Source organism: Ceratotherium simum, chromosome 12 (assembly GCF_057802395.1).
Source record: "Ceratotherium simum simum isolate JZ-2026a chromosome 12, ASM5780239v1, whole genome shotgun sequence".
Taxonomy (NCBI): domain Eukaryota; kingdom Metazoa; phylum Chordata; class Mammalia; order Perissodactyla; family Rhinocerotidae; genus Ceratotherium; species Ceratotherium simum.
Window position 1 is genome coordinate 2,686,376 of NC_141911.1, and position 23,574 is coordinate 2,709,949.

Sequence of the window (23,574 nt, forward strand, 5' to 3'; positions counted from 1 at the left end):
AGCTATTCCACTGTTGGGTATTTATCCAAAGCACTTGAAAACACCAATGTGTGAAGATCCATGCACCCCTGTGTTCATTGCAGCGTTATTCACAATAGGCAAGACATGGAAGCAACCTAAGTGCCCATCAAGGGACGAATGGATAAAGAAGCTGTGGTATATATACACAATGGAATACTACTCAGCCATAAGAAATGATGAAATCCAGCCATTTGTGACAACATGGATGGACATTGAGGGTATAATGCAAAGTGAAATAAGTCAGAGGGAGAAGGTCAAATCCCATATGATCTCACTCATTAAGTAGTAGATAATAACAACAACAAACAAGCACATACAGACAGAGATTGGATTGGTGGTTACCAGAGGGGAAGGGGGGAGGGAGGAGGTTGAAGGGGATAATTAGGCACATGTGTGTGGTGATGGATTGTAATTAGTATTTGGGTGGTGAATATAAGAACATGATGTAATCCATGCAGAAATAGAAGTATAATGATGTACACCTGAAATTTATACAATGTTATAAACCAATGTAACCACAATAAACAAACAAAAAAAAGAGCACAGATGCCAATATTTGTAAGACCGAGTCCTGGGGTGTGGCTGAGGGTGGGGGATAGGGAGCTGCTGTGGTGCTAAGAGCTGAAATTAACTGCAATTTACTGTCCAAGTCTTCCCTTGGAAGTTGCAAGCCTTCAACAAACTCCAGAATTCCAAAATAGTTACATTATTTTGTAATCATCAGACACTGCGCCAGTGCAGTTGTTATCTAGGTGGGGAGGCAGATTCCTGGTGGAGTAGGTGCCACTTTTGTCCCTCAGAATTCTATCTGTCTGGCTTCTTCTCAACCTGGTAAAATTTCTCAGACCTCAGGCCTCTTCTTCCTGCTGCCCACACTCACTCCTGGCATTTGTCCCTTGGAAGCTTCAGAAATTTACTGCTCACCTGTGAAGGCTCATCTCTCTGGAAATCAGTTTATCAAAGCTTTCTTGCATCTGCTGGTCTTTGATAGTCCCATATATATGTGTGATTTTTATATTATCTTTGTTTTTCTGGTGTTACCATGGGAATGAAGGTTTTCTCTGTCTTCTGACATCCTGAACTGGAAGTGATCTCCTAATATCCATTCTTAATCTTCTTCAGTGTGTCTTGTAGATGGTTACCAGAGTAGTCCTTTAAACACGAGACTGAACATATAGGTTGGTCTCCAGTCATTTTCTTACCCCTTGTCCAGCCACAGTCTGGGCCTTTGCTCATGTTCTACCTGGAGTCCTTTTACCCTTCTTTGCTGACTGAATTGTCTGCTAATTGTTTTGTCATGTCTTTTCCTGAGACATAATGTTTCCTTCTCCCTCCTTAGAACCCGTGTCATACTTCTCCATTCTTATAGCATTTTCCTTAGACCTTTATCATCTTATTTATAATGTATTGAGAGCATTTGCTTTATGTGTCTGTCTTCCCAGTTCTAATTTAAGTTCCATGAATATTTGTAAGGTATCAAAATAGTTTTTAATTTTCTTAGACTAGCACAACGTCTCGTATCTAGTGGGTGTTAAGTGTTTGTTCTATGAATGAATGGAACCACACATAAAAGAACAGCTCAAACTTGCAGTAGATATAATTATTTTCTACTTGACCCTCACCACTGTACTCAGTGCTGGGGATAGCAAGCTGAATAAGCACAATCCTGCTTTCAAGGTGCTCATTAATTTATTGTTTCATGCATTTACCCTGGTACTGAAGTGGTTTGATAATATACATTTAACATTTATGTTTCAATATTGTGATTTATCTTATATCCTGACCTCTCCCTAAACTATACTCATCATTTATGAAATGAGGAGAATGGACTAGATGATCCCGAAAAGTTACCACTGTTGACTATTACTAGATATTTAAGCTCCTTGATAACAGGAATCATGTCTTTCACTTTTCCTGGAAGCTTACATAGGGCCAAGTATAGTATCTCACACTCAGTGGCTGGTTAGCAAATTTTACAGTAAGAGGTGACATCAGTGGATACTTCATATGAATTTGATTCTATTTTTTGCTCCATTGATCTCGTTATGTCCCTTCTCTGTGCTTGGGAATATCTGTATTTCTTTGATCTAGCTCATTCTCAACTTTTGTGTATAGTTTTAAAAAAATTATATATATATATTTACTTCATCCCTCCTAACCACCCTAAAAGGGTAAGGTGGTGATTTACCTCCATTTTTCAACTGAGGAAACTGAATCTTCAAGGTCATAGCTGAGGAGCAGCAGAGTTGGACTCAGTCCCATGTCTTCTGACCTCAGATCCAGTGTACTTCCTCTCTGTTTCCTCACCTATGAAATGAGGGTTTCTTCCAGATTTAAATACCTGTGTTACCACACTTGAACACAGTGTATCAGTTAGGGATCTTTGGAAAGTCACGGAAATGTGCTAACTTTAGCAAAATGGGAATTAATTGGTAAGATGATGAAGAGTCTCAGAGGATTGGTGAGAAGGTTGAGTGCCAACCTGGGAAATGGAGAGACCCAGGGTAGCTCCTGGAGTTCCAGGAGCAGGGACCTGAAGAGGCACCACTATAGAGGGACCAAAATCCAGGTGTTTTCATTCTCTGCTCAAGATTCAGAGTGAAGGAAGAACTTTCTGTTGGTATGGCTTGAATCATCTCTGTGTCCTGTGGTTAGTCCAGTGAGTCTCAGCTGGGGACAGTTTTGTCTTCCCTGGAGACATTTTTGGTTATAACTGGGGGAGATTCCTACTGGCAACATCCTATAGTGTCAGCTCCCAATAACAAAGAATTAACCGGCCCCACATGTCGGTAGTGCTGAGGTTGAGAAACCCTGGTTTAGGGGAAGGCACCTCAATTAATAGTCCCACCAGACTGTACCCTGTTGGAGGCAAGTGGACACTAAAATGCTCTTACCAAAAAAGGTGGAATAGATGCTAGACAGTGAAAAACAACACAAAAACAAAAAAGTACTACAGACTGGGGCAATAATTTCAATCTTGGAATGTGAAGATGAATTACATGTTTGTAAATATAAGGTGAGGTGTTTCATAAAAAAGGGACATGTATAAAATATTTGCAATTCTGACTTAAACTCCAGAAAGAGTCTAGGTGATTATTTATAGTATTTTAAAAAAGAGTTCTTTGAAATGAAACTTAGGTGTTCATGTAGAGTAACTACTATAAAGAATGTATAGGGGCCGGCCCCGTGGTGTAGCGGTTAAGTGCACACACTCCGCTGCTGGCAGCCCGGGTTCAGATCCTGGGTGCTCACTGACATACCGCTTGTCAAGCCATCCTGTGGTGGCGTCCCACATAAAGTGGAGGAAGATGGGCATGGATGTTAGCCCAGGGCCAGTCTTCCTCAGTACAAGAGGAGGATTGGCATGGATGTTAGCTCAGGGCTGATCTTCCTCACAAAAAATTTAAAAAAAGGAAACTTCACTGTAAAGGAGCAACAAGGACACTTTAGAAAAAGAGAGAGAGAGAGAATGTATAGGATATGCATATTTAATTCAGTGATAATTTAGGTTTTTGAGGGGAATTGTGAACAAAAACCTAGAATGAACTACACTCAATTAGAATCAAACTGTAACTTACTAAATGTGAATTAAACTAAACGCTTTTAAGGGAACTTTTAGTTTAAAATGAAACAGATATTCTCTTAAACTATTGAAGTTGAACACAACTAGAACATAATTATATTCTCCAAATGGAGAACAAATTATTCTTCAAACTAATTCAGGCTGATGTTTAATTTGATTTGGATCCATGGACAATTTACCATGACTGTTTGCTAATTACTTAGTTATAGTAAAAATGTTTCACCCTATAGCTGATTGTAGGATAATATTCAGTAAAGGAGCCTTTCACTTGTTAGCAACTTTGAATGTTACTGTACATGAAAATGTGAGGATGATGGTCTATGTGATGTGTGGTCAAGTTAGCATTTCTCTAACCGTTCATCTTGTTCTTTGCCTAGACAGTAATTAGTGTTAATCCAAGTAGAAGGAAGATTGATTCAGCCCATAATTTTCCTAACATTCCTTTTAACTTTGTTCACACCATTTCAGTATAAGCCTTATGTTATGTGACTCATAACTTGCTTATTTTGCTTTCATATTTTATAACACATTTGCTGTACCAGGCCTGTTTTACCAGGCTGAGGAAGTCTAGAAATGACTAGAAGCTTTTTCCCCCTGCCCTTTCCACAGGGGGGCTTTGGGCTTATTATCTTGTCAGAGGGACCTACTGCTGTGTGTCCAGGTCATGCACTGAGTGAGCCTCTCAGTGCCTGTGGTCGTTTGCCCCAGGGCCCCACCATTTACCTCAGGACGGTGCCGTTTCAGGTAAACCACTGTCTCCCAGAGAAGATTGTGGTGTACCGTGATGGAGTGTCTGATGGCCAACTAAAGACGGTCGCCAATTATGAGATTCCTCAGCTACAGAAGTGTTTTGAAGCTTTTGAGAATTATCAGCCCAAGATGGTAGTATTTGTAGTTCAGAAGAAAATCAGCACTAATCTGTACCTGGCTGCCACCGAGCACTTTGTGACACCCTCCCCTGGGACTGTGGTGGATCATACAATAACAAGCTGTGAGTGGTAAGTGCACAAAACACGATATTTCAATAAGAATAGGTTGGAGAAGTTATCTGTTCCCTGGGTATTAGAATTGGGGAGGTAGCCTGGAGGGATGTGGAATGGAATCCTCAGCGATTTTACTGTTAAAAAAATAAAGCTTAAAAAAACTATTTAAATAACAAACCGACAATAAAGCTTTTACCTCTTAAGTATAAAATATTGAACCTGCCTTCTTTTCCTAAGATTGTGCATGCTTAACCTTCTGCATACAGATACAGTAGTTTCGACCACCGTTCTTAAATAGCCTATTGAGTCAGGAGACCTGAGTTCTAATCCTGGTTTGGTCCCTGTGTGTGCTTAATCCAGTCATTTGACTTCTCTGAGCCTTAGGTGATCTCCAGGATCTTTTCCAGCTCTACCTGGCCAGATCTGACCGTATCATAACTTTGTGCTGTTTCCTTACTAGGGTGGACTTCTACCTTCTTGCTCACCATGTACGGCAGGGTTGTGGCATTCCTACCCATTATGTCTGTATTCTCAACACTGCAAACCTGAGCCCTGATCATATGCAGAGGTGAGCTGACCAGTAACTTACTCTTTCTCACTCGTAAATAATTCTGGCCAGCTAGCTAAGGTGGAGTCACTGCCCACTCCCAGGAATAGCTACCCCTTGAGTGTCTTCATGTCTTTCACAATAATAGTATCTTTTTGAGGAGAGATTGGTAACCCTTGATGTACATTAAAATTACTTGAAAAGCTTTCAGAAAAATACACCCAGATTTCACCCCCAAGCATTCTGAGGCATTTGTATGTTTAAAAAGTGTTCCCGATGATTATAACATACAACCAGATTTGAGACCCAGCGCCCTTGAGCTCAGATTATATGAATACTTCCCTGGGGTACTTAACCTTCTGCAGCCTTTTCTTGAGGCAAAAAAAAAATGTTCTCCTTGTTGTTTTCCTTGTTTCACTGTAAAAACAGGGGGACCTAAAGTGAGGGAATTGACCCATGTCCTCTTGACCAATAGTGGAAATAGAAACAATTCCACTTAAAAACAAAGATTCCAAAAGTTGCATCATGTATTCCTCAGTCTCCCACTTTGCTGGGAAGTATGCTGTGTGTCACACTCCCATTAAATACATAATCATGCCCCAGATTGGAGGAGGAGAGTAATAAGGGTCATATTTTATTCTTGGCCGACAGGTTGACTTTCAAACTGTGCCACATGTACTGGAATTGGCCTGGTACCATCAGAGTTCCAGCTCCTTGCAAGTATGCCCACAAGCTAGCTTTTCTGTCAGGACAAATATTGCATCATGAACCAGCCATGCAGCTGTGTGAGAACCTGTTCTTTCTGTGACTGGACAACCAGGATATGGGCTGGTCAGAGAAAGCGGACTTCTGGACTCAGCTGTGACTCATGCGGGATCAAAAGAAACTAAAGGGGTTTTGTGTTGGTGTTTTCCCTTTTGCCAACCCAGTAGAATAAGATATCTTTTTTTCTTTTTTTTCTCTTTCATACATGATATCACCAAGAAGCAAGTTCCATCCTAAGTATGAGCTGGAAATTGCCTTGTTGCCTTTGTAGAGCAAATGGGGGTAGTACTGCCACTGCTTAGGTGTAGTGGGTGAATACAGGAGAACCTTGAAGAGCCTCCCAAGCCAACAGGAGCTGTAGAAACCTGCGGAAGCAGCAATTACACCTGTAAGCTCTGCTTACTGTGCAGTTCCCATCTCTGGCACCAGAGGTGATGATGAATGAAGTCACTGGAAGTTTCTTAAAGTAGAGTTACTTTACATGGGCAAGTGGGAAAGGTAATAAAAAGGCCCGTGAGGCAAAGTTTTTAAGATATTGCTATTGCTGGCAAGTGTGAAAAGCGTGTAGTAAAACTAGCTAGTGGTGTAATCAGGCCCGTGCTGCCCGAATCTTTGGGGATTGAGTTTGTGACACCTGTTGACTTGAGCTGGCTTTGAAAGGGGTTTTTAGCTATTCCTTGGCCTCCTGAGAGAGGTCAGATGCAGTTTTTTCTCTTTATTTCAGTTGCTTTACAGTATACCATATTGGTTTCTTCCAATCCCCCCCCCCCCAACAAACATGCACGCACACTCACATACACACCCCTTTGCTCTTTGTGACTGATCTTTAGTAAGTTTCAATTTTTAGATTAAGAATCACAACATGTGAAATCCAACAGCTAGGAAAGTTCATGAATGGGTGTGAGTTTTTCTCGACTCTTTCTCCCAGGTGTGTGGCCTTCTTTTCTCTTGATATATGTTTGTAAATTGAATCATTCATTTCCCTTGCTCAATCACCTCTTCCCAGCTGTTGGCTCATTTTGTTTGGAATTTTTCTGAATCCAGGTTAAGATTTCCAAAGTCAGCGTTGGAAAATGTAACACCCCTTCCAAAGTCCAGACATTTCAGTTTAGAAAGTTGTCACGATGCCTGTGGGTTTCAGTGTTTTGAGGAGGCACTGGTTTTTTGAGTTTATTTTTCCCCATTTTAAAAATCTTCTCCCAGTCCCTTCAGGGTTAATTCAGTCTTATCTTGCTTTAACTGGGTTTTAAAAGCCAGTTTTATTTAACTTTTTCAAATTTGTATTTATATATTTATTTTTTGGTGTGATGGCAGGGAGGGGACGAAGCAGAAATTCCCATTTTATATGACAATGTGTGAGAAGAGAAACTTGAGCTTAAAACTCCTTAGAAGAAGAAAGGCAGCAGGTTTTCAGTTTGTCGCAGCGCCTGCCGAGGCCAAGGGCCTCTGAGTGCTGAGGTCCTGGGGGCACTTCTGGTTCAGCGAGGGGACACAGGTCAGGGCTCAGACCTGGAATTCAACAACCACTGAATCGGACAAAGTGGATCACTGCTCTCTGGCTTAACAGACCGGTTTTCTGATTCTCTTTGGAAGCATTTTGAATTTCTCTTTTGAAGCTGAATTTCCTAATATTCATTTTCTTTTATATAATCAGAAAAGACAAATACTTGAATATAATACAAAAATTTCTTCACTTTTTATTCCTGGTTTTCTTGCCTTCTTTTTCAGTCTTAATGCGAAATTATTGGGTCATGGGGTGGGAAATAAAAACAAATTTGTATAAATGTGTAGTTGTGTTTGAAATAGTTTCGTTGATATATTGATATGATTCTTTTCCTTCACAGAGCTGCAACACTTGTTAGAATTATTGATTTTACTACTTGGCATGCAAGGTGCAGCTCCAGTATTAGTAGCTAGGTAATTTCACTGTGACCTGGGTGGTAAGATTTCTTGGAAAAGACACAGTCTTACTTCTGGGACAAATGAGGTGGGTGTGTGTGTGTGTGTGTGTGTGTGTGTGTGTGTGTGTGTTTTGTCTCATTTTTTAAAATCTCTTTTCCCATCAGACAATTTCTATTAGCCTGCGTGAGAGCCAGCTCCCAGGGATGGTCCTCTCCTTTTTCTGATGCTTGCCCTTCTTTGCATATACTTCACGGTGTGTCTATAACCCTTAAAAATACCTTCCCAAACCACCCTGGCTGCTTGCTTCACCACTAGATCCCTTTCTATTTATTCAGAAACTCCATTCTTAAATGATGCAGTACGTCTTGAACTCATTCTAGAAAGAACCTAATTTCTATACAGTGTTACAGGGCCCTTTTTACTTGGGCAGCATTTTGTTGAATGGTGTGAAAAAGGAAGCAGTTTTATAAATGACTAGTTCTTTATATTGAAAATGTTAAAAATTTGTGCCTGAAATTTCTCATTGATATGGGATTATTGGAGAAGACCTTACTTTCTCTTTGTAGCTCTATACTTAGCTTTATCTGAGTTTCTTAGTAACTTTTCCTGTCTGGACTTATTTTCTTTCTTTAAAAAAAATGAGGAAAATCAAGAAAATGAGAAAACAAGCCATAGCTTGGGAGAAAATTTTTGCAAAAGAAACATCTGATAAAAGACTATTACCCAAAATACACAAAGAACTCTTGAAACTCAACAATAAGAAAACAAACAACCTGATTAAAAATTGGGCAAAAGGGGCCGGCCTGGTGGCGCAAGCAGTTAAGTGCACGCGCTCCGCTGCAGTGGCCTGGGGTTCGCTGGTTCGGATCCCGGTGCACACCAACGCACCACTTGTCAAGCCATGCTGTGGCGGCGTCCCATATAAAGTGGAGGAAGATGGGCATGGATGTTAGCCCAGGGGCAGTCTTCCTCAGCAAAAAGAGGAGGATTGGCAGATGTTAGCTCAGGGCCCATCTTCCTCACAAAAAAAAAAAAAAATTGGGCAAAGGACGTGAACAGACATCTTACCAAAGAACATATACACGTGGCAAATACGCATATGAAAAGATGCTCAACATCATACGTCATTAAACAATTACAAATTAAAACAGGATACCACTACACACCTATTAGAGTGGCCAAAATCAAAACACTGACACCACCAAATGCTGGTGAGGATGTGGAGCAACAGGCACTCCCATTCTTTGCTGGTGGGAATGCTAAATGGTGCAGCCACTTTGGAAAACAGTTTGGCAGTTTCTTACAAAACTAAACATACTCTTATCACAATCACACTCCTTGGTATTTGCCCAAATGAGTTAAAAACTTATGTCCATACAAAAACCTGTATACGGATGTTTACAGCAGCTTTATCTATAATTGCCAAAACTTGGAAGCAACCAAGATGTCCTTCAGTAGGTGAATGGATAAATAAACTGTGGTACATCCAGACAATGAAACATTATTCAGTGCTAAAAAGAAATGAGCTGTCAAGCCATGAAAAGACCTGGAGGAAACTTTAAATGTATATTACTGAGTGAAAGAAGTCAATCTGAAAAGGCTACATACTGTATTATTCTAACTATAAGACCTTCTGGAAAAGGCAAAAACTAGGGCGACAATAAAAGGATCAGGGGTCAGGGGAGAGGGAGGGATGAATAGGCAGAGCACAGAGGATTTTTAGGGCAAGGAAACTATTTTGTATGATATTGTAATGGAGGACACATGTCATTATATATTTTTCCAAACTCATAGAATGTGAAACACTAAGCATGAACCCTCATGTGAACTATGGACTTCGGGTGATTATGATGTGACAATGTGGGTTCATCAGTTCTAACACATGTACCATTCTGGTGGGGGATTTTGATAGTGGAGGAGGCTGTGTGTATATGGGAAATCTCTACCTTTTGCTCACTTTTGCTGTGAACCTAAAACGGCTCTAAAAAATAAAATCTATTTTTTTTAATGAGTAAACTAGGGAGTCTTCTGGCACCATGGCAGACTGAGCTGACCATACTGACAAATATTGGCCAAAATAGAAAAAAAAATTTTTGTTAAGTAGCTGAATTTGAGGGAAATGGAACGAGGGAAGGAAGGGAGGGAAGGAGGGAGGGAGGAAGGAAAATATCAAGGTACAAGAAAGAAAGGGAAGCCAGAGGTAATAGTTGATGCCAGCACAGCTCCCAGAGTTATGCACAGAATGCAGGGGCAAGAGCACTTCGGTTTTTCACTCCAGGTAAGGATAGAAGAAGTGACCTCAGACCCTATAAGGTGCAGGATTGCTAGAGAGAAGCCTCCTGGATGAAGAGAGCTGGAACCTGGAAGGGGAGTAAAAAGTCCTGCCAACCATCTGGGGGGTAGCAGCAAGGAAACTTAGGGATAAAAAGGCATTCACAAGAAATCCCCAAGCCTGGGCCACATACAGGTGTGTGTAGTCTGAATTTATATTACAAGCACGTGGAAGGCCCACAAGCTGAAAAATTACCATGAAGATCGGCCCAGACTGGTGAGAGCCCTGAGCCCTGCAGAAACAAAGGCAAAGTCAATTGGATTGCAGCACAGAGAAGTATAAATGGGAACTATGGAGGAGAAGAGAGAGGAGAGAAGAAGGTTCAACATCTGTCTAATAGGAGTTCCTGCAGGTTAAAATAGAAAGAATGAGCGACACAATGTGGAAGATATAAAAACAGAATTTTCCAGAATTAGAGACAAATATGAATCTTCTACCTGAAGAAATTCATTGAGGATAAAGAAAAGCACATCCACTCCTAGATGTACTGTAGTGAAACTACAGAACACCAAAGACAGAGACTTTTAAAAACAACCAGTGGTGAAAGAGATTGCTTACAAAGAAAGGTAGTCAGACTAGCAGCAGATGTCATCAACCACAACAGATGCTTAAGACAAAAGGAATAGGGCCGGCCCGGTGGCTTAGCTGTTAAGTGCGTGCACTCCTCTGCTGGCGGCCCGGGGTTCGGATCCCTGGCACGCACCTATGCACCGCTTCTCCGGCCATGCTGAGGCCGCGTCCCACATACAGCAACTAGAAGGATGTGCATCTATGACATACAACTATCTACTGGGGCTTCGGGGGAAAAAGAAATAAAAAAAAAAAATTAAAAAAAAAAGACAAAAGGAATAATAACTTAAACATACAGTGTCAACTTGGAGTTCTGTTCCCAGCCAAACATTCATTTAAATTAATGATTTTTCCAATAAAGATCATAGCAGAAATTAATGAAATCGAGAAAATCAACAAAACAAAAGTTGGTTCTTGGAAAAGATTAACAAAATGGGCAAACCTTTAGTTAGATTGGCCAAGGGAAAAGAAGACTCAAATTACTAAAATCAGGAATGAAAGAGGGGACTACCGACCTTACAGAAATAAAAAGAATTATAGGGGAACACTATGAACAATTATATGCCAACAAATTAGGTATCTTAGATGAAATGGACAAATTCGTAAAGATAACTTGCTACTGAACCAACTGTTATTTTTCCCAGTGGTCTTTTTTGTCTGCCGAAACCATCAGATGATAACAGAAATGACTGAGACTTCTAAAAGTGTTCTAACTCTTGCCTGACCCAGTGTGGGGTGCTAGTCCTCTGACATGATTTTGGGTAAACTAGAACCTTCACGTTCCAGAACTCTGATCCTCTTAAATTCGTTAAGCCATGCCAAAACATGGAAAATTCATTTTTCCCTTGCAAGTATCATAGAAACCTGGTCATTGGTTTCTCTGTTCAGCCTCTCTCAAGCTGGCCCAGTAGCTGGGGAGTGGAAAGGGGATCTTTGGCCCACCCTGCTGAACAAGTTGCCTACCTTGTCAACACAAACTATAGAGGGGCTGTGGTTTTCTGAGTCCCCGGTCCTACCCTTTACACACTCAGGGCTGGGGTCTCATTTCTCTGGCTTCTTTCCCACGGCTTTTCCACTCACTTCAGTTACAGGAAATCTGTCTGCATATCTTTTGGCAGATAGCTGTAGTATCTTGTCAGAAGGGAAATAGTCAAGAAAATGCCAGATTTTTGTGCTTAGTTTCCTAAATATTGCCCAACATCAGACTTTTAGTGAGCTAGTCTATTCATTCATCCAACAAATATTTATTGAGACTCTGTTACGTGCAAATGTTATATTTGGGGGTGGAGGTATATACAGAAATCTTTGATAATCAAGATAGATTAAGATCCAACAAGGAGGTTAGAGATAGAAATGAAATAATTTTAAGGGGCAAATTCAAGTACCATAAACCATATAAAATGTTTTAATTCTGTGGATCGCAACCCAATAATGGGTCATGAAATCAATTTAGTGGGTTTATTACTACTTTTTAAAAAATTGAAATAGAATATAAATATCAGTACATTGCATATACTAAGGAAATTTTGTAAAATTTTTGTTCGCTATATTGTTATTTTTACTGGAGTTGCAGTGTAAAATATTTTTTAAGCGGGTTACAAGTCAGTTTGAAAGGGTAGATAAATATGCTTCAGAAGAATCAAGAAGCTTTCTGAAGGGAAGTGGCTTTGAAGAGTTAGAATTTTGACAAGTGGAAATGGGATAATAAGAGGAAAAAAGGGCATATTAGGTAGAGACAGAATTGGGGCCCCATACCTGGTATGAGGCATGAAGGACAGTACTACTCAGTGACAAGGTAGGACTTAGGTATATCTAAAGAATTTTGTGTGTAGGCGGATGTGGAGAGGTAAGACCTTTTGATTTTGAGCTGTGTTAATAATTAATTGTCTTCCCCTAATGGATACTGATAGCTTATCAGCTCTGGTGGACTTTGGCAGCTCTACCCTTGGTCTGGTTGCAAACAAGCGAGAATGCTGGGATAGGCCCTGTGGTGCGGTGTTTTGCCCGGCCTCCCCTGCTGTTTCTGACAGGTGCCTTTTTTCCCTGTGTGCAGCATTGACATCTTGCCTGGAGAAGCCATGGGATTGCTTTGACCTCAGTTTTATGACGAGATTAACACCCCTTTGTAATGTGTATTAACAGACTTCATAATTTTCAGAGCTCTATGTGTTAGAAGCATGCTTGTTTTCCTTAATTTCTGAGTGAGTTTCTCATTCCTTTTCCAGAACTTCAAGGGAAGGAAGGAGTGGTAGAAACTGGGCTTTTTCTGACAGCCCACTGGAGATGGGAGTAAGAGTCCCCAATGGATGACATAATGTCTGAAAAATACTCCGAGTTTAACCATGAAAGACAAATATAAAGGGTTATTACAAAGATGAAGGGGCTCTGAGGGATATTCTGCAACAAATACCACTACTTCGAAATCACTTGGAATGAGAGGACTATCACCCCACCCCATACCGAACTGGAGCACTGTAATTGCAGGGTTGAGGATAATTGAATTTTAGAAAAACCCAGGGCCCAGCTAGTCTCTTCAAGAGTGGCATAAACAGTCTGGCCGGCTCTGGCTTTGTGTCAGTGCTCTCTCTTTTTCCCTCTACCCAGTCCTTCAGAACAAGCTGCCCTTGAGCCCCGGATTCTTCCTGCGGCCTGCTGCAGGGACTGTCGCCTCTCCTTTCATCATTGGCATTGCCATCATGGGTGCTCGTCTCCCCAGGACTTGCAGAGTGGGATGTGGTCCCCCTTCCCTGTACAAATTCACAGAGACACTTCGTGCCAGCTGGGCACCAGTCACTGAGCTAGAACAGGGACTTGGGTACTAGCTGGCTACCGTTCTGCTAGAAAGCCCTTCCTTTGGGTCAAGAGGAAGTAATCATGATGTCCAGCAGAGTAGAACAACGGGAGTTTAACCGGTGGCTTATTTTCTCAAGAAGTTTGCATTTCCGAGGTTTGATATCCATCTCAATGGGACTATCCCAAATCGGAAGAGACTCCTGGGGCACTCCTCACGCAAAAATTAACATTTCTCCCAGCTTTGGGTTAAGAGATATGGCCCCTTTTAGAGCCTGATCATTTTTGGGGAGTGGTGTGAAATCTAGTTCGAAAAATGAGTGTAATATGGTTTATTTGGAACTTGAACAGGAAATTTTTGTTCTTTTGGCTGGTGGAAAAAATGCAGAAGAAACATCGTCTATGGGTGCGTCCCCTTTTAGGGTACATTTCAGACTTGAGTTGGGGAGGGAAGAGAGAAGCGTTTTCATTAATCAGAAGTGTTAAAATATATACATACATATCAGGTGAGTAGCAGTCTTACTCCTAGGGGATGGAGGCCAGGTTGTGAGAGCTCCCCACGTAATGGGGTTAAGGTCGTAGTGGGAGGTTTCCAGAGGAAGGAGGAGCCTGTGGGCCTTCAGTGCATGAAGCCTGGAATTCGCAGAAGGGTTAGAAGAGGCAGCCGATCGAGCTAGGCTGTGAGCTAGGATCTCGGCGAGCTGGGGGTTCAGCCTGGGGCCACGAGGCGCAGAACGGCCCTGGCTCGTCCCGCAAGCCCAGCGCTGGTCCGAGTCTAGCGGGCGGCCCAGCGGCAGCTCCCGCACATCGCCCGGCCGGCCGGGCCCCACGTGGCAGGCCCTGGTGAGCGCAGGGCGGGGCGAGGCGGGGGCGGGGCGGGGGCCGGGGGCGGGCCTGCCGCTGACGCGCCGGGTATATAGCCGGGCATGCGCCGTGCGGGGGACGGACGCAGGCAGTGGGGTGAGGGCACGCGAGCTCCCGCGCGGACGCACCTCCCGACCTGCAGCCGCCGCCGGAGGGCCTGGCTTGTGAGGTTGCGCGGACCCAGGTGGCGTCCGCCCGAGCTTCAGGTGAGGGGCGGAGGGCGCGCGGCCCCCCGGGATGGGGCATCGCGCGGAGAAGCAGGGCGCCTCCAGGGCTCCGGGTCACCGGGTGGGGGTGGGGGCACGGCTGCGCCGATGACCAGGAGCCCAGCCCCTGCTTCCGAAGCCTCGGGCTAGACCAGGGAGGTGCTCCCGAGAACCCGCACAGGGCCCGGACCCTGGATGGAGGCGACACTTGGCCTCAGTGACGCGATGGGGGTTACTTGATGGCGAGGGAAGGGAGGTCGCAGCTGCCGTCCCTTCGGCTGGAGAGCGCGGGATGTGGGAGCAGGAGAAGGGTGTCCAGAAAGTGGATAGCCGCACTGAAAGGCTGAGAGAGGCTTCATGGACACAAGGATGAAAGAAGCAGAGAGTAGATGGGCAGATCTGGCGGGCAGCTCTTGGGGTGGCTCGGATGGGGCACTGGTGTCCGGACTTTGCTTTCCAGGAACTGTGTTCCTCACTCCACTCCATCCCGGGCCAGACCACCTCCCAGCTGAAGATAAATGCCCGAGATCTTCCGACTGACCCGCTAGCAGGAGCTGGAGAACGGCAAAGGAGGGACTAAGCCAAACTCCAGCCTGGCTTACCCCGTGGGCATGTCTTTTGGGCTATTTTTGGCCTGTACTGGCCAAGTTAGGTGGTCCGGTTCAGGCTGCCCTCTCTTGGTGGGTTAGAGCAGTGGGACAAAATAGCTATCCAAGCAGTTTCACCATGAGATCCCGAGGTCCAATTAAGCCAAGAAAATTTCCTCAGCTGTGGGTTGTGGCTTCAGTTTTTTTGTTTTTGTTGTTTTTGGGTTTTTTTGGTGAGGAAGGTTGGCTCTGAGCTAACATCTGTGCCAGTCTTCCTCTATTTTATATGTGGGACGCTGCCCTAGCATGGCTTGATGAGCGGTGCCTAGGTCCGTCCCTCCGTGAACCCTAGGCCGCCAAAGCTGAGGGCGCAAACTTAACTGTTATTAGGCCGCCAGGCTGGCCCCTGGCTTCAATTTTGAGGATCTAGTGTCTGCCAGGGCCTGGGTGTCCAAGAGGACTGTGAACATGATCTGGTGAGGGGCTGAGTGCTCTCTGGGGCTTAAGGAAGGGTGCGGGCAGGAGCAGCTTTGACCTGACCCTTCCTCCTGGAACCACCCAGGGCTTGTGTTTGTCTTGAGTCACTCTTCCCTAGGAACCTCAGGCCACGTGGGTAGGTTGTTGGGAAGTGGTGGTGGTCGCATGTAGTGGGGACTTGACTGGCCACTCTGGCTTCTGTCCCAGCTCTGCTCCTGTGTTGCCCTAGGACCTTGGGAAGGGGTTAGGGCTAAGGTCTGAGTGGATCTGTGGTCTCTTATCCACAGCATCTGCGATTAATCTTTACCTCTTAAAACAAAGCCATAAAAACTGAGAGGAACTTGATGAAGCAAGAGAAAGAATGTCCAGAATCATAGCTTTTAGCAGCTAGAATTAGAAATCGCATATTCCATTTCTTGTTGGAAGCTCAGAGGTGAGTTTTTCATAAATTGTGTGGTAGCCAGGAGATAGACTAGTGGTACTCTTCTTGCCCTTGGTTTGCAAGGGCATGACTAGGGAGCACCAGAGAATGATTGGCCTTGTCACTTAGGCAAGAAGAAGAGTAAGAGTTGTGGGCTCCTTGAGGTATCAGAGCTGCATGGCTCTCAGTAATCGTTCGTCCCTTCAGTATGTAAATACACAGTGCCTGGTCTGTGCTTGGCTCTGCACAGGCCACCGGAGAGTGCAAAGAGGGGTTGAGGGCTGGCTTCGGCAGACTCTTGTCGGGGAGAAAGCATATCCGTACGTGAAGAATAAGGTGGCAATGCAGGAGAGGTCGCACTGTTGTGCTCGATTAAGTGAGAAGACAGCACTGCACTAGAGATGGTGTGAGCTGGCAGAAGTCCAGGTTTTTGAGCCATGTGAATCTGTGTTCAGATCCTGGCCCCAACGCTCTCCAGCAGGGAGAAGTTTCTTAACCTCTGTGGGCCTGTTCTCACTGCTGTGCAGCATGTAGTGACTGCCTAGAACATGGTTATCATATTGAGTGGGAGGGTGGTTATTGTTAGGGGTCCCAGCAGCGGGTAGGCAGGTTGGGTTGTAGGAACAGTATGAGCCCAGACTTAGGGTTGATTCATCTCCTTTTTAGGAACAGGGATGTGGTTTCCCTGCCTTCTTGGTAGGCCTCTTTTTGTAGCCTGCCGGGTTTTGTCCCATAGATTCACTGGGCAAAGTGAATTTTTCCACTTTAGTTTTGGAAGCTACTCTGATTTCTTCAGGTAATGGAAACACTCCTTTTCTGGGCTGATAATAGGCAGGAAGGACTAACAATGCACGTGTTTGCCTGTGTGTGTGTGTGTGCGCGCGCGCGCGTGCATGCAGTATTTATCAGTCATTGTATTGGGTCTGTTTTCAAACCCTTCCCACCTTGCTCTTTACCTGCTCACACCCCACTCTATTCCAGGAGGAACCTCAATCCATGTCTGATATTTACTGGATCTTGGCATCTGAGTGGTAGTGCTGTGAATAGATTGTATATATCTGGAAAACATGACGTGCTTCTCACCACTCTGCCAGAATAATTCAGCCTGTTTGCACTCGATGCCTGAAGACAGCACTGCTTAGGCACTTCGCAGAACCACAGACAATAGCATGTTAAACTGGAGAGACTTTGGGAATCTTTGAGTCTAACCGCTTTGTTTCACAACAAGAGAAACTGAATCTCAGGAGGTTAATTGGTGTTCCCAAGTCACAATGCTTGCTAGTCACCAAGAGGCTTGATGTAGAAGACCAAAGAAAGGTTTGATTTGTATTCCTAAGTGTGATGATGAAATTGCTGATAATCCTAGTCTTTTCCTTGAAAATGTGAAGAGGAAGGAGCCAGTTGTCCTTGGCTCCACTTCTCTCTCTTTCCAGACTTCCTGGAGACATGAGATGGTAGGGAGTGAGTGAGGAAGGGTCATGCTGCTGGGGCCCCAGCAAGGAGTCAGTAGATGTCTACAGTGGGACTTCTCTGTCCTTGAGGCTGGTGGCTGGCAGAATGCTGGCAGATAAGGAGTCCAGAGTCTGCTGCTAGCCAGAGGCCTCATGCCCTCCCAGGGGGCAAGCAGGGCAGCCTTACCACAAGGTGTCCGAGACCCAACTGCCTTGTCCCCACCCTTACTGTGGCCATTGAAGCTCCCAGAGGGGACCCTTGTTGGGCCCAGCTGAGATCCGGAGGCAGAGCCCCTTTTGGGCCCTCTGGGACACTCACAAAGGCCAGAGGGAAGGCTTGGCATGCTCAGCTGTGGGAAACCAAATTCCTTGCCTTGGAAACTCGAGATCTGACTGGTTTGCAGGCCTCCTAACCTTCCTCCAGCGTCAGGCCCAGGAAGAGTCCAGGGGTTGGTGGAATGAGAAGGTAACTGTCCCGAAACCTAGAGGCTCTTAGTCAGTGCACTTAGTATTAGTAGTTAATAAAAAATGTCAGCTAAAAGTTGGGAATAAAAAAAAAAGATCCTGGGCCGGCCTGGTGCCGTAACAGTTAAGTTCACATGCTCCGCTTTGGCGGCCCGGGGTTCACAGGTTCGGATCCCAGGCGCAGACCAACGCACCACTCGTCAAGTCATGCTGTGGCAGCGTCCTATATAAAGTAGAGGAAGATGGGCACGGATGTTAGCCCAGGGCCAGTCTTCCTCAGCAAAAAAAAAAAAAAAAAAAAAGAGGAGGATTGGCGACAGATGTTAGCTCAGAGCTAATTTACCTCACAAAAAAAGATTAAAAAAAAAAAAGGGAGTGAAATTTATATGCCAAAATTTTGATTTAGGGCTGAGGTCTTTTCTTTGGGTCTCTAGGTCCCCTAATTAGACTTGCAAAATGTTTATATATAAAAATCACACCTATGTGTATCACCTGTGATTTCTCTTTTCCTTTATTTTATTAAATTTTTTCCACTTGGCTATATATTCACATAGTTCAAAAATCAAAAGGATAAAAACAACAGTTAAAAAAGCAACAAATACACACGGAAACACAAACCCTGTGTTCAGTGACACATCTGGCTCCTGTCCCCCTTTTTTACAAATGCGACAAGTTAGCATTTAGAAACATTGTGTTCTTGTTATCATTCGTTTATTGTAGCTGCATATCATTCCGGAATATGGACGTACAATAATTGTTCAGCCAGTGTACGTTGCCTCCCTCTCCCTGATGTGGGTTGTTTCTAGTATTTTGCCATTATGTACAATGCTGCGATGAGTAATGTTTTACAAATGGCGTTTCCTACCTGTGCAAGTATGACTAGAAGAAATTGTCTGCAGTGGGATTGCTGGGTAAAAGGCTATGTACATCTGTTAATTAGTTTTCATTAAAAAAAAAAAAAGGCGAGAATTTAAAAAATATTTGCAAACAAGTCCACATGCGGAATCCTTTTTTATTGCACACATCTAATTGAATCTTTTTTTTTTCCATTTGTAACACATCTTTCTGGGTGAGCAATTCCCACACCCTTTGATCCTAGGTTTCTTAATATTGTCTTTTGTTTATGTGGCTATATCTATTGATATTTACCGTGTTAAGAATTAAAACAAGGGACTGGCCAGGTGGCACAGTGGTTAAGTTCATGAGCTCCACTTTGGCGGCCCAGGGTTCGCAGGTTCAAATCCTGGGCATAGCCCTACACACTGCCCTTCAAGCCATGCTGTGGCAGCATCCTACATAGAAATAATAGAGGAAGATTGGCACAGATGTTAGCTCAGCAGTAAGCTTCTTCACCAAAAAAAAAAAGAAAGAAAGAAAGAAAATGAATTTCAAAATAGTTATTTATTCATTCGTTTTATATAATAAAAATAAGGTCATTACATGTTAACATAAAAGGCATATTTTTATGAAAAATATGTTTTCAAAAATTAAAGTAGAGGAAAGAATGGCATGGTTTTTACATGTTTACAGATATTCAGGATTTCAAAATGATTTTTTAGATGATAATGAAATAACAGAGATTATAATAGATATAACATAAGTTTGCTGGTAAATACTTAGTTGAAGTCCTGAGAACAAACTGAGTTAATCTCTGAAAACACATATTTATACCCTAAACTTCTACCTTAGAAATTTCAAGAAAACTCAAGACTACACTAGGCACACATTCATCACACTTCATGTAGCCTCTGAAAAAGGAGAGAGAAAAAGCTTTTAACATCTTAATATTATAATAAAAATAGTTTTTACTTTACAGACCTCCTGAAATGGCCTCAGTGACCCCAGGTGTCATCTAAGACCACAGTTTCAGAATTGCTGTTCTAGATCACTTAGTTTAATTTTTGTCGAAATCGAAACTTTTTCTTTCTGCATTTATATTTCAATTACTATTTAATTAAATTATAATCATAAAAAACAGAACTGGCATAAAGAGATTTGGGAATAGCACACAGACTCTTGGTAAATGAATCCTTGACTGGCGACAGTGGAGTGGCCTGTTTGCTGCAGGCATGTGCAGAAGGAATGGAGGCGATTGGCCAAGCCAGTGGAGCTCAGCTAAGAGAGCTTCCACTCCATCCAGACAGGCAAAACACCATCTCTGTTCCCAAGGTGCTTGTGCAATATGTGTGGGGATGATCTGAGTACGCGTGGAAAGTTACATGCTATCTTGTGACGTTTGTTAAGCTCCACTGAGTGGAATAGACAAGAGACACTTAAGGAGGCTGGAGGAACATGAGGCGATTGGGGGCAGGAATGGCCTGGGAAGGCTTCCTAGAGTTGGAATTGAGCCAAGTTTTGAAAGCTGGGAAGAAAGGAGAAAAGGATAGGGGTCCTGGCAAGGAGAGTTGTGTGAATAGTGGCACAAAGATGTATGTTCCTGGGGCAGGGGTGGTTGACGTAGGCCAGAGTGGCTGCTAGAGGGAAGAGCAAGTGACGTTAGAAATTTAGGTTGGGACCTGGAATTTTGAAGGGTTCTGGGGTCAAAGGTACTGATATTCTCTGAGAACTCTTAGCTGTTTGCATATCAAAGACTGTTGTTTCAGCAGCCCTCTGTCTTGGGGTCCAGCCTGCCCTTATCTCGAATAACTGCATGGCCCCCAAACCTGCATCCTTTGCACCAGTTCACTTATTCCAACCTCTTGCCTCTGATTATCAAAAGTAATGCGTGCTTATTGTAAAGAAAAGTGTGAAGAAGTATGGGAGGGAAAGTCTGTAATCCTGCGGCCTTGAGGCAACCTCTGTTAATTTACTCAGCTATTTCTTTTTATTTTAAAGTTTCTATTTTGAACTAATTTTAGACTTAAAGAAAAGTTGCAAAAAATATAGCAGAGTTCTTTTATATCCCTCTCCCCATAGTACAATTATCAAGAACAGGAAATCAGCATTGGCACGATATTAGCTAAACTTATAGGCCTTATTTAAGTTTCACCAATATTCTTCTGCGATCCCACATTGCTTTTAGTTGTTACTTCTCTTTGGTTTCCTCTAGTCTGTATCAGTTCCTCTGTCTTTCTTAGAATGAGGTCATACATTTTGGGCAAGCATATCACAAAAATGTCGTTTCATCCTTTTCAGGGCATCATATCAAGGCATTCATGATATTGCCATATCTCATTACTGCTGATGTTTTCCTGGGTCGCTTGGTTAAATTGGTGTCTACTGGACTCCACACTGGGAAAGTCACCCTCCCTCCCATGTTGAATCCTTCGCATGCTTCAAATCCTCTTTGCCAGGAGGAGCCTAGCCTTTTAAAGGCTCACCTGATAAGTTCCGGCCCATACAGAGTAATTTCCCTAACTAAAGGTCAACTAACACCAGCAAAATCTCTTTTGCTGGGTAATGTTAACATAATAACAGGAGTGATATCTTATATTTACAGGTCCTGCCCACACAAGGGCAAGGGTCTTTGGGGGTCATATGAGAATTCTGCCAATCATAGCAACCAGAGCCTTAGAGAAAAGGGATCAGGCCTTAATTTCCAGCCTCAAGTGTTAGTTTCCTATGGCTGCCCTAACAGATTACCACAAACTTGGTGGCTTAAAACAACAGAAATTTATTCTCTCACAGTTCTGGAGGCCAGAAGTTTGAAATCCAGGTGTCAGAAGGGCCACATTCCCTCTGAAGGCTCTAGAGGAGAATCCTCCGTGGCCTCTTCCAGCTTCTGGCGGCTCCAGCTGTTTCTTCCCCTGTGGCAGCATCAGTCAGATCTCTGCCTCATCTTCACATGGCCTTCTCCTGTGTGTCTCTGTGTCCAAATCTCCCTGTCCCTGATCTTGTAAAGATATGAATCATTGAATTTAGGGCCCACCCTAAGTCCAGATCTTAGATGATTTAATCTAAGATCCTTAAATAGTTATATCTGCAAAGACCCTATTTCTTTTTCTTTTTTTTTTTTTTTGTGAGGAAGATCAGCCCTGAGCTAACATCCGTGCTAATCCTCTTTTTGCTGAGGAAGACCAGCTCTGAGCTAACATCTGTTGCCAATCCTCCTCCTTTTTTTCCCCCAAAGCCCCAGTAGATAGTTGTATGTCATAGTTGCACATCCTTCTAGTTGCTGTATGTGGGACGCGGCCTCAGCGTGGCCGGAGAAGCAGTGCGTCGGTGCGCGCCCGGGATCTGAACCTGGGCCGCCAGTAGCGGAGCGCATGCACTTAACCACTAAGCCACGGGGCCGGCCCTAGACCCTATTTCTAAATAAGGTTACATTCTGAGGTTTTGGGGTAGACATGGATTTGGGGGGATATTATTCAACCCAGTACACTCACGATAGGGGAAAATGTCCTTTGCAAACTCTGGTGCACAGAGCTGCAAAAAAAAAGGGAGATTTCTTTTTAGACCTAAGACAGAAAGCAGGCCTCACAGTTGAGGCAAGGGCCCAGCCACAGGCTCCTGCTCCCCTCATGTTGACATAGATCTGAGAACCAAGTGGGTATAAATTATAAAGCTGGCCTTAGAGGGATCCAGACACTGCAATGCCAACAATTTGCCTCTGTTCAAGGAGCCTGATTGAGTGTTAGTTTCCCTGTAGGATTGGCAGGGCAGAGATTGTGGTACCCATTTGGCAGAGTGGGGGAACTGACTTCAAAGAGTTTAAATAAATCACAGAATGTCAGTAGCTTGTCCATGTCTACTCCAGCAGTCCTGAAATGTCAGAACCATGCCCCAGACGAGAGTGAGGTTGATCTGTCAGAACTAGATGTACAGATGCCTGGACCTCACCCAGAAAGCTCTGATTCAAGAGAACTGAGGTGAGGCCCTGCTCATTGGGCAGCAGGGAACCATGCACAGATAGAGTCCAGCCCAGGGCAGGTTAGGACTGGAATCCACCACCAGATTCTAAGTGGAGATTTAAAAAGGGAGAGGGAAAGCCTTCCCACTTGGTCATCATTAAGCCTTTCCCATTTCCTAATTGGACTCTAAAATTAACTTTCTTCTTGGGGCCGGCCCAGTGGCACAAGCAGTTAAGTGCGTGCGCTCCGCTGCGGCGGCCCGTGGTTTGCCGGTTCGGATCCCGGGCGCGCACCGACGCACCGCTTGCCATGCTGTGGCAGCGTCCCATATAAAGTGGAGGAAGATGGGCACGGATGTTAGCTCAGGGCCAGTCTTCCTCAGCAAAAAGAGGAGGATTGGCAGATGTTAGCACAGGGCTGATCTTCCTCACACACAAAAAAATAAAATTAACTTTCTTCTTAAAGTAATACATGTTCAATCTCTGGACTGGAGTGGTACATATTTTGTTACATGGATTACCTTGCTTTAGTAATCCCCTTTTGTTATCCATTTAGATTGCTTGCAATTTTTCACTGTTATGAGCTCTGCAAGAACGCAGGCAACATCCCAAGAATGTAGGGATTTTTGTCTGTTTTGTTTAAAGAATAGCCAAAAACAATTTTAAAAAGAAAGTAGTGAAATTGGACTTGCTTTACCAGAAAAAATAATAATAAAGAAAAAATAAAATGTGACATTGGCACAGGATAGATAAATGGAACAAAATAGAAGTGTCCAAATGTACACCTCAATATGTGTAGGAATTTAGCAAAGAATAATGAT

At 43.6% G+C, this 23,574-nt stretch overlaps 2 protein-coding genes across 5 annotated transcripts in view; both read left to right on the forward strand.

Moving 5' to 3' along the window:
- PIWIL2 (piwi like RNA-mediated gene silencing 2) overlaps positions 1-6,663 on the forward strand; it is a 98,729-nt gene extending 92,066 nt beyond the window's left edge. For both annotated transcript variants that reach the window (XM_004442298.3, XM_087437284.1), the window contains 3 exons: positions 4,349-4,602; positions 5,048-5,155; positions 5,786-6,663. In XM_004442298.3, coding sequence (XP_004442355.2) covers positions 4,349-4,602; positions 5,048-5,155; positions 5,786-5,942 — 519 coding nt within the window. In that variant the 3' untranslated portion in view covers positions 5,943-6,663. The remainder of the gene's footprint in view (positions 1-4,348; positions 4,603-5,047; positions 5,156-5,785) is intronic.
- A 7,772-nt stretch (positions 6,664-14,435) lies between these two features.
- The window catches only part of SLC39A14 (solute carrier family 39 member 14), a 42,164-nt gene continuing 33,025 nt past the window's right edge, over positions 14,436-23,574 (forward strand). For 2 of the 3 annotated variants that reach the window (XM_087437287.1, XM_087437286.1), the window contains exon 1: positions 14,436-14,563. The gene's annotated coding sequence lies outside the window, so the exon portion shown is untranslated. Of the gene's footprint in view, positions 14,564-17,029; positions 17,366-23,574 lie in introns of all 3 variants that reach the window. The other variant, XM_087437288.1, reaches the window with a different exon arrangement.